Source organism: Apium graveolens, chromosome 6, assembly GCF_009905375.1.
Source record: "Apium graveolens cultivar Ventura chromosome 6, ASM990537v1, whole genome shotgun sequence".
Classification (NCBI taxonomy): Eukaryota; Viridiplantae; Streptophyta; class Magnoliopsida; order Apiales; family Apiaceae; genus Apium; species Apium graveolens.
This window is the reverse complement of record NC_133652.1, coordinates 162,937,338-162,946,166: the sequence shown is the minus strand read 5'-3', so window position 1 is coordinate 162,946,166 and position 8,829 is coordinate 162,937,338. Positions and strand designations below refer to the sequence as shown.

At 40.1% G+C, this 8,829-nt stretch overlaps 1 protein-coding gene across 1 annotated transcript; it reads left to right on the top strand.

The window, feature by feature from the left end:
- The first annotated feature begins 5,001 nt into the window (after positions 1–5,001).
- On the top strand, positions 5,002–6,589 carry LOC141668957 (uncharacterized). Its single transcript, XM_074476025.1, has 2 exons — positions 5,002–5,098; positions 5,574–6,589. The coding sequence occupies exons 1-2, from the start codon at positions 5,015–5,017 to the stop codon at positions 6,432–6,434; spliced, it is 945 nt and encodes a 314-aa protein (XP_074332126.1). The 5' UTR covers positions 5,002–5,014; the 3' UTR covers positions 6,435–6,589.
- Positions 6,590–8,829: the final 2,240 nt, after the last annotated feature.

Genomic DNA, 8,829 nt, shown 5'->3' with positions numbered 1-8,829 from the left:
ATAGTTAGGAAGATATGACAATTATCTATATTTTATTTTGGACATATAAAAATTGAAATACTCAATTAATACTATTTTTGAATATTCAAATACAAATAACACTTAACAGTTAATTCACAGAATAGATACTGAACACACATAATAATTATTTAATTAGCAAAAATAATTACACGGTATATCCCAAATATTACAAAGATGCACTCACAGCTGAATATCCGGTAGAACCAGAATCAACATGTGGGGGATTCTCGAATAGGTAGTCTCGCATCAGGGGATGGGATAATAACGTGAAAAGGTGCAACCGCCGCAACAGGATGTGACATAGCTAACACCGGTGGATGAGCAGGGCGTGGACCAGATGATGGTCCTCCGACTGAATGCTCTGAATGATCAGACGATACCGGAATGAAAGAATCTTCCATCTCTGCTATCTGAAAATCGCGTCGCCAGATAAGAATCTCGAATCTCATCACGAATCATACCAAAACCTATTATACAGACGCACGATACCGTCCTATTTTTCTATTTCTTAATCCTAATCCTAACCCTCTATCCATTCTGACAATCTAGGCTTGTTTCAATGACTTATAACCTATAGCTCTGATACCAAAACTGTGACGCCCTCCAAACTCGAGTCAGAAGTTTGGGGATCGCAACACACACACACACACCATATATAAACCTGTATATAAAATATTATATGCGTTGACCCTTCTTTTCATAACCATGGATCGCAACAGGTTCAAGTATGAAAACAAGCCACAACCTTATATTTTATTACATCGTACCAAATCCCAACTAGTTCAACTTACATCTGATAATGATATCATTCTTACAATCTTGCATAACTCATCTACAATAATAAGCTCCTGCTAGCTCGATCCAACTTAACCTGGAATCCTAGCTCGCATACTAGACTGGGAATTCTCGCTACCGACAATTTCCTTTTCAGCTGTTGAAAATATAAAAAGGTTTGCAAGAGTGAGCTAACTAGCTCAGCAAGTCATAATAGCAATAATTGAAGTTAAACCATGACCATTTGAAATGATTCAGAAAGGTCAAGTTTCTGAATAAGCAATAATTAGAAGGATATTTACTTTTCATTTTAAAAACTAAGGTTAGGTTGCTGATCAATCACACACTAACCCCGAGCAAGGCACACAACTCTGCTCTCTATACTGGATCCAATGCACGCTTTGGGCTAATATAACCACTGGTCTGACCACGAATCTGGTCCATATTTTTAAAACCATCTAATTCTAAAATAACTATTAGATATATTTGTGATGTCATGTCTAATCTGATTTGTTTAGTATCATGACTTATCACGACTTACTGGAAATCAAGATTTACTGAAGACATGAAGATATCAGAACTTAAGGTATCAGAACTTGTGATATCAGAACTTAAGGAAGATATGCTTCAGGAGTAAAGTGCGCCTGATTTATAGGAGAGAATCTGGACTTAAATAAAGGAAGATATGCTTAGGAGTTGGACGACTAGAAGACTTGTAAAAAGAAAATATATGATTGATATATTTTAGGAAGAGTTATATTTTATATCAATTAGAAGATATCTTATAATTGTGTACTATATAAACACAGCTTAGGGTTTACACTATATGTGTTATCATTCACAAGAAAAATTATTCATTGTAACCTTAGTAGCTCTTAGTGATATTGTTCATCACTGAGAGAGTAGTTGTAAGAACCCTGATTTTTTGTAATATTTTAAAACTTCTGTGAATAGTAACTTAAGCTGATTAAGTAATACGTATGGGGATCATCATAAAATGAATAGTGGAATTTTGAGAATCCGAGATCATATTCTTGTTTATCGAGGAAAATAAGTGAATGTAAAAGCCGACGAAATTCGAAGATTTACGATTATACTACGTTTTTTTCGTATCCGTAAAGAATGGCGTAGAACCGGGAATACTACATGAAATAAATAATATATCAAGGTGTTTCTATGATCAAGAGAAGGAATGGAATTGGTTATAGTATTATAAGCGATAAAAGAAATCGCTACGAAACAAGTCGTTATACGTGGAATCTATCGGAATGGAACGACGATTGCGTTTACGATAAATAAAGGAATGAGAAATTAAATCCCATGCAAGTTGGCCATGCATAACCAAGTCCTAACTAGTAGTTAGGAGTGTAACTAGATGATTAGAAGTTAACTAGAATAGTTAGTGGAATAGTGTTGAATAGTGATGGGAGACAAACAAGTACACAAGCCATACTTCTCCCTTTTCTCACTTCATCACACAATCAAACCAACCTATACCTTTGCCAAATTATTGTCAAATCTGCTGCATACATCCCATATATTCATTATACACTCCCACACTTCATCCACAAAAGAAAACAACCCTCTTTTCCCTCACTTAAAGCTCTCCCATTTTACATTCCAGCAGTTCGGATTTTCTGAGCAAGGGAGAAAGAAAAATTCATAACTCAAAATGTACGCATTCAAATGTCATGAAATTTTTACCATAGCTTCTATATATCTTGGGTAAGATTCGTACCAAATTTCAGCCTCAAATTAGTTTTTTTCAATTTTATAAAAATGTTTGAATGAGGTGCTGAAAAGTAACTCCAAAATTCTAACTTGTTTCTTGGTTTTGTTTCTTAAGGATCTAGCCCTTCTAAGTGTTTTTCAAGCAAACCAAGCCCTAATCACCTTAGTACTAACCCTCCTAGTGCTCAATAAGGTATAACTTCCAACTCTTTAAAGTTTTAAGGGTGGGTTTAAGAGTTATTTATGATGTAGTGTCAAGATCCAAGAGTTTGTGTATGTGTAAGGTTGTTTTACTCATATTCTTGCTAAGTACTTGAGTTTTTGAGTTATGATTCTTGTATTTGATGATAGATAAAGTATATAAGGTGTATGTGGGTGGATCTTGAGAAGTAAGAAGTGTTGTGTTGGTCATAAGTAGTGATTGTGTCAAGAACAAGTAGTAGAAATGGAATATGGAGCCTATTGCACTTGGTCTGCCTTCTGCAGTGTATTCGGCCATGTAAATGTTTGAAATTTGTGAGTCACTGGCCATGACTGGGTAGATCTTGATTTGTAGTTTCTGTACATGTGTGGATCATCACGAGGGGATTTACGGTTTAAAAGTTATGATCGTTTTAGTGTAGAGCGTTCATACGAAAAGCCAACTGCGCATAGGCCACTTGCTTAATAATTTTGAAAGGCTAAAAATGATTTCGAAAATTTGGAAAAATCATGATAATTAAATAATGCAGCAAGGAAGACTGTCCAAAAAGAATTTTAAGAAAATATTAATTTTTCGATTTTATAAAAATGTTTTAGTAAAGCGAATCGATAATCGCGTACTAACTAAGATCGTTGGTTATTGATTTTAGATCGCCAACAAAAGCCCCGAGACCATACCACTCCTAGCACTCGAGGCAAGTTTACGAAACCCTAACACAAATTATCCATGCTATATATACTTTTGTGATATTGATGCCATGATTTATAATTCGAAAATATATGCTTGTCTGTGATATCAATACATTCCAATTATGTGATTATTTACGGAGACGAACTTCGTTTTATACGAGTATGAGAAATTGAAACGTAATTTTAATATAATACAAGATAGTGGGAGTCGGAGATAGTTTTAAATCAATTTAATCCCGGAACGAGCCGGACGCGGAAAATTTCGATTTCAATAAATAAAGTACTTTCGCGTAACATACATATCAAACGAGCGATTGAGATTTGATTTATAACTAAAAGAGGTAATCGAATACTCACTCAAGGGATATCCTACTTGACTATTTATTTATAAGTAATACCTAAAGAGTTACTAAAATATCCGGAAAATACTTAAAGTAATATTGAAAAGTTTTTAAATCAATTCACTCTATCTAAAATGTATGTAACCATTCGAAGGATAATTATAAGATGTCGAATCCCGTCTTAAGTATTTAATTAAGATTTTTATCAATTCATTGAACCTTATTAAGAAACATTTTGTACTTAAGGTTTTATCAATTCATTGGACCCTTCATAAAAATATTATGAGACCGTAAATATTTAATATTACGTACCTCAAAAAAAAAAAATCATTTAAAAATAGACATAGTTCCCAAGGATACTTTCTAAATTATTCAAAATTTCTCGGAAGAGATCAATCATCTGAAACTTATCAAAACCTTAGGGAACTTAGTCTAGAAGCATGAAGGTTTTGCTTCCTCGCTCAATGAAAAACAAGTGAACAATATATGTAAAACTCTACTACGTTTAAGGGTAGAAAACGATTTTTAAATTCAAAACTCCGACAACTCCCAAGAATCAATTGTAATAAAAGTGACCGATAAATTACCTTGTTTAAAGGTCAACTGAGAACGATCTATTCCTTCGATAAAGGATTTTATCTAAATGATATAATTGTTTTGGGACTGGAATGTGGCTTACCCGGCACGGAGAGGTATCGGGTAGTGACCAAGCGCGGAGTGGCGCAGTATACAGTTATGTGGTCTCTGTGACCATTGACTTTCGGACTTGCACGGAAATGGGCAACCATCGTGTAATGTCTTGATAAGCCCAAAGGCGGCTAGGTTTGTATTCCTTCTACTAGTAGAGAAAATTTCGTATTCGGCTGATCACCGGTACGTGGTTTATTCCAGTATAGTCCCTTCCTCCACTTTGGATAAATTGTTGTGAAACCTACAACAGAAGGCCGATAAGGCTGAGTTTTAAATAAGGATGTTGATGTTCATATATCACATCCATATGAGAATCTTGGTTCAAGCATCATATTGAGATTTTGAGATAAAATGAGTACGAGTATAAGCCGATTAAACTGATACAGTTAAAGTTGAGTTTTTCATAAAATTGACAAGCATATAAACTTTTAGAAACCTTGGTTATACAATGCCTAATGGTTGTTTTTCCCTAAATGATTATATTGAGATAATGGATATCTATATCTTGCTGAGCATTAGTGCTCACTCTTGCTTTTATAAATATCATATCACAACAGATTACCAGCATGGCCCGAACCAGGATGACTGCCCGCAAACGGGTAGGGGACGCCCGTGAGTACCGTAGACTGTTCGTCCGCCAGCCACCTCAGGTAGACGAATAGAGATAGTTTCCTTTTGAGTACTTGAACCAAGACTATTTGTGACCCGAGTCAGTCTCATGTAGAGCTGTTCTCGGCATTCACTCTTTTGAGATAATTTCCTTTGGTCTGTAATAACTTAAATACTTTAACGTTAATTTAGTAATGTTTCTGAGCATATAACCTGTGTGTGTGAGTTTGGTTAAAAGGTCGAGTAATGATGTGAAAAGAGGATTAATTATTTATTAGTCAATATTAAGTGATCGTAACGACCCGAATTCCCGACCTTGAATTTGGGGGTGTTACAGAAATGGTATCAGAGCCCTAGGTTATAAGTCTCAGAAATGTTAGGTGAATCAACTGAATCAATGAACTAGAACTCACATAGAGTTCGTAGTCGGGCTACGAGGGTAGCACTAATATTAAGAACCCTTAGGGGTGATTTAAGTATCCAAGGATAGTAATACGTGTGTTAAATGACTTGTAGGTACCCGATGTGTTAGACCCTGAGGCTGTAGAGGCGTACGAGAGAGAGCATGATGAGGCCCTTTTAGCTGAGATCGAGGTAGCAGACCCTGCCCCCACTGTGGGCTTAGAGGTATTCGAGTACCCGGAGACTGACCCTGAGGAGGACTCAGAGGAGGACCCCACTGAGCCAGACACTGAGATAGCCCCTCCTGAGGATATTCCATACGGCAGCACGGAGGTTTCGTCTCCAGAGATGATGAGGGTGGATGTGCATCAGAGGTCGATAGAGCGTTTGTTAGATCGGATCTCAGCAGCCCAGGCTCGAGTCGCTGAGCTCGAGAGCGAGACGGGAGTAGCAGATTTGATGGATAGGATGATAGCTCTGCAGGCTAGAGTCACTGCACTGACTGAGGAGTTAGAGGCGGAGCTAGGGGCATCCACCCCAGTGAGGACACCCACCTCATCCCCTGTACCAGTTAGTCCCGCACGGACTGAGACCGACGACGGCATGGACCCTATTCTTGACGGTGTGGCAGCGACTCCTGCAAATTCCCCACTTCCACCACCCCTACCAGTCATATCCCTAGCAGTTCACGACTGGGTGGTAGGTCGCTATGCTGCTGATCTGACAGCGGCTGAGGCCCGTATTACCGAGCTGAGGGACCAGCTTTCCATCGAGCGGCACATGAGGATAGAGGCCCGAGCCAGGCGAGGATACCCCAGCGCCCGACGCGTGCGCAGGACCATTCGCCGCATAGAGCAGAGGACCATCGGTAGGATTCACCGCTTATCCCCCCAGCGTGACTTGGTGAGTAGGCGCGAGGTTATTAGGGTTGTGGTTCGCGCTATGAGGCGGATTCGTGATGTTACTCATGGCTAGTGGACACTGTTAGTAGTTGGTTGTTGTTCCTCAGTGGTGGTACTTAGTTGTTTTGTGATAGTTGTTCTGGGTTGTTGTCTTTGATAGTGCCACCAGCTAAGGATTATTGTATTAAGGCAAATTGTACTTTTATTATTCAGTATGTTGTACCTAGACCCGGCGTATGGCCAAATTATGTATAATTATCATGTTGTTTAATTGCGATTTCTAGATTGTGGTTTAATCTTCTTTCATACCTGCATAATTACATACTGTCATAACAAATCAGGAAGCATGAGAATTGGCAAGTGGAAACAACCTAAATAAGTTTATGTAACAGGAAAATGCCGCCAAGGAGAATAGTAACAAGAACTCGCCCGGCTGCATCTGGCGGCCAGGGTAGTAATAATGAGCAAGGGCATCGAGCACAGACCCCACCATTTAGATTTAACAAAGAACGAAATGAGTATGATGATGAGGACTATGAGGAGTCAGAGGCTGAAGATACTCAGGGGATGGAAATGCCAGTGAACCCTATGGAGCAGTTTGTAGAACTTCTGAGGCAAAACCTGCAGCAGCAACGACCACCCCAGCAACCCCAGCAGGCCATGGCTAATGCATTTAAATCTTTCAAGTCGGTCAAGCCCCCAGAGTTTCACGGTGTTACTGACCCAGTTCAGGCCAGGGCTTGGCTAAAAGAGGTAGAAAAGACCTTTGAGCGAATCGGCACTGAAGAAGCCCACAAGACTAATTTTGCCACTTATCTCTTAAAGGGTGAGGCTAACTATTGGTGGGAAGCCAAGAAAAATATGGAGCCCCAAGGGATTGTTACTTGGGAAAGATTCACTGAGTTATTTTTAAAGAAGTATGTCCCGAAGTTTATGGAGGTTCAGATGCAGCGAAAGTTCCTAGAGCTGAAACAAGAAAATATGAGCGTAGCGGAATATGAAGCTAAGTTCACAGAATTGTCGAGGTTTGTGCCACAACTGGTGGGTACCGAAGAGCAAAAGGCTGAGAGATTTCAACAGGGATTGAAGCAGTGGATTCAGAATAAGCTGGCAATTCTGGAGATAACTGACTATGCCACCCTAGTGCAGAAGGCCACGATAGCTGAAGCAGGGAGTGAAATGAGCCAGAAAATGAAGCAAACTAAGAAGCGAAAGTTTGATGGTCAAAGCCGGAGTGTGGGAGGGGGAAGCTTCCCTAGTAAGTTTGTCAGGGGGACGACCTCCCAACCCAACCGCAGTACAGGATTCGGGGGATCAGGGGGCGTGAGTGTGGCCCGGAGCGGGAACCAGACGGGAATGTCTTATCATAGCCAACCACGACCCCCTCTGCCAGAATGCAAGAGCTGTGGTAAGAAGCATTCTGGGCAATGTATGCAGAAACCAGTGACATGCTTTAAATGTGGTAAGGTGGGGCACTATGCCACAGCTTGTAACCAGGAAGCGGCTAAGTGTTTCCAGTGCGGAAAGACAGGACACATGAGGAAGGACTGCCCTGCGGCGGCCCCAGCTAGCTCAAGGGGTAGTGTAGCTGCATCTAACAGAGTGCCGACTGCCAGAACCTTTAATATGACTGTGAAAGATGCCGTGAGGAACACCAATGTTATAGCAGGTACGCTCCTCCTAAACTCCAATTCCGCCAATGTGCTATTTGATTCTGGAGCTACTAAGTCTTTCGTGTCTAAGGAATTTGCTGAAAAATTGAACTTAAAAGTGGAACCTTTGAAAGAATCTTTGCAAGTGGAAATAGCTAATCAAGAGATTATCCCTGTAAATCAAGTTTATGCTAACTGCAACCTAGAATTAGGTGGAGTAAGATACCCAGTAGATTTAATTCCCTTTCGACTAGGGGAGTTTGATGTGATATTAGGAATGGATTGGCTATCTAGAAACCATGCCCAGATTGATTGTGAGGGGAAGAAAGTAAAATTGAAAACACCTAGTGGTAAGAGTGTAATAATTAAGGGGCAACGGCAAACCAAGAAGTTTCTAACTATGGTGCAGACCAAAAGACTTTTAAGGCAAGGATGTGAGGCCTACTTGGCTCACGTGGTGGATACCAAACGAGAAACCCCTGAGATCCACACCATACCCGTAGTTAACGAGTTTGAGGATGTATTTCCCAAGGATCTTCCCGGACTACCTCCGGATCGGGAGATAGAATTTGCCATTGATTTAGCTCCCGGCACGGCACCAGTATCAAAGGCCCCGTATCGTTTGGCCCCCGTCGAGATGAAAGAGTTGGCTGATCAACTGCAAGATCTATTGGATAAAGGAATGATTAGACCAAGTGTGTCCCCGTGGGGTGCACCCGTATTATTTGTGAAGAAGAAGGACGGCAGCATGAGACTGTGCATCGATTATCGAGAGCTGAACAAGCTGACCATTAAGAACAAGTACCCATTGCCAAG

What these genes read in the sequence shown, in the direction of transcription:
- LOC141668957 (XM_074476025.1), top strand. Translation starts at nt 5,015, where the DNA reads ATGGCCCGAACCAGGATGACTGCCCGCAAACGGGTAGGGGACGCCCGT. An exon ending in TCGTCCGCCAGCCACCTCAG is followed by an intron (nt 5,099 to 5,573) that starts GTAGACGAATAG and finishes AATGACTTGTAG; the next exon opens with GTACCCGATGTGTTAGACCC.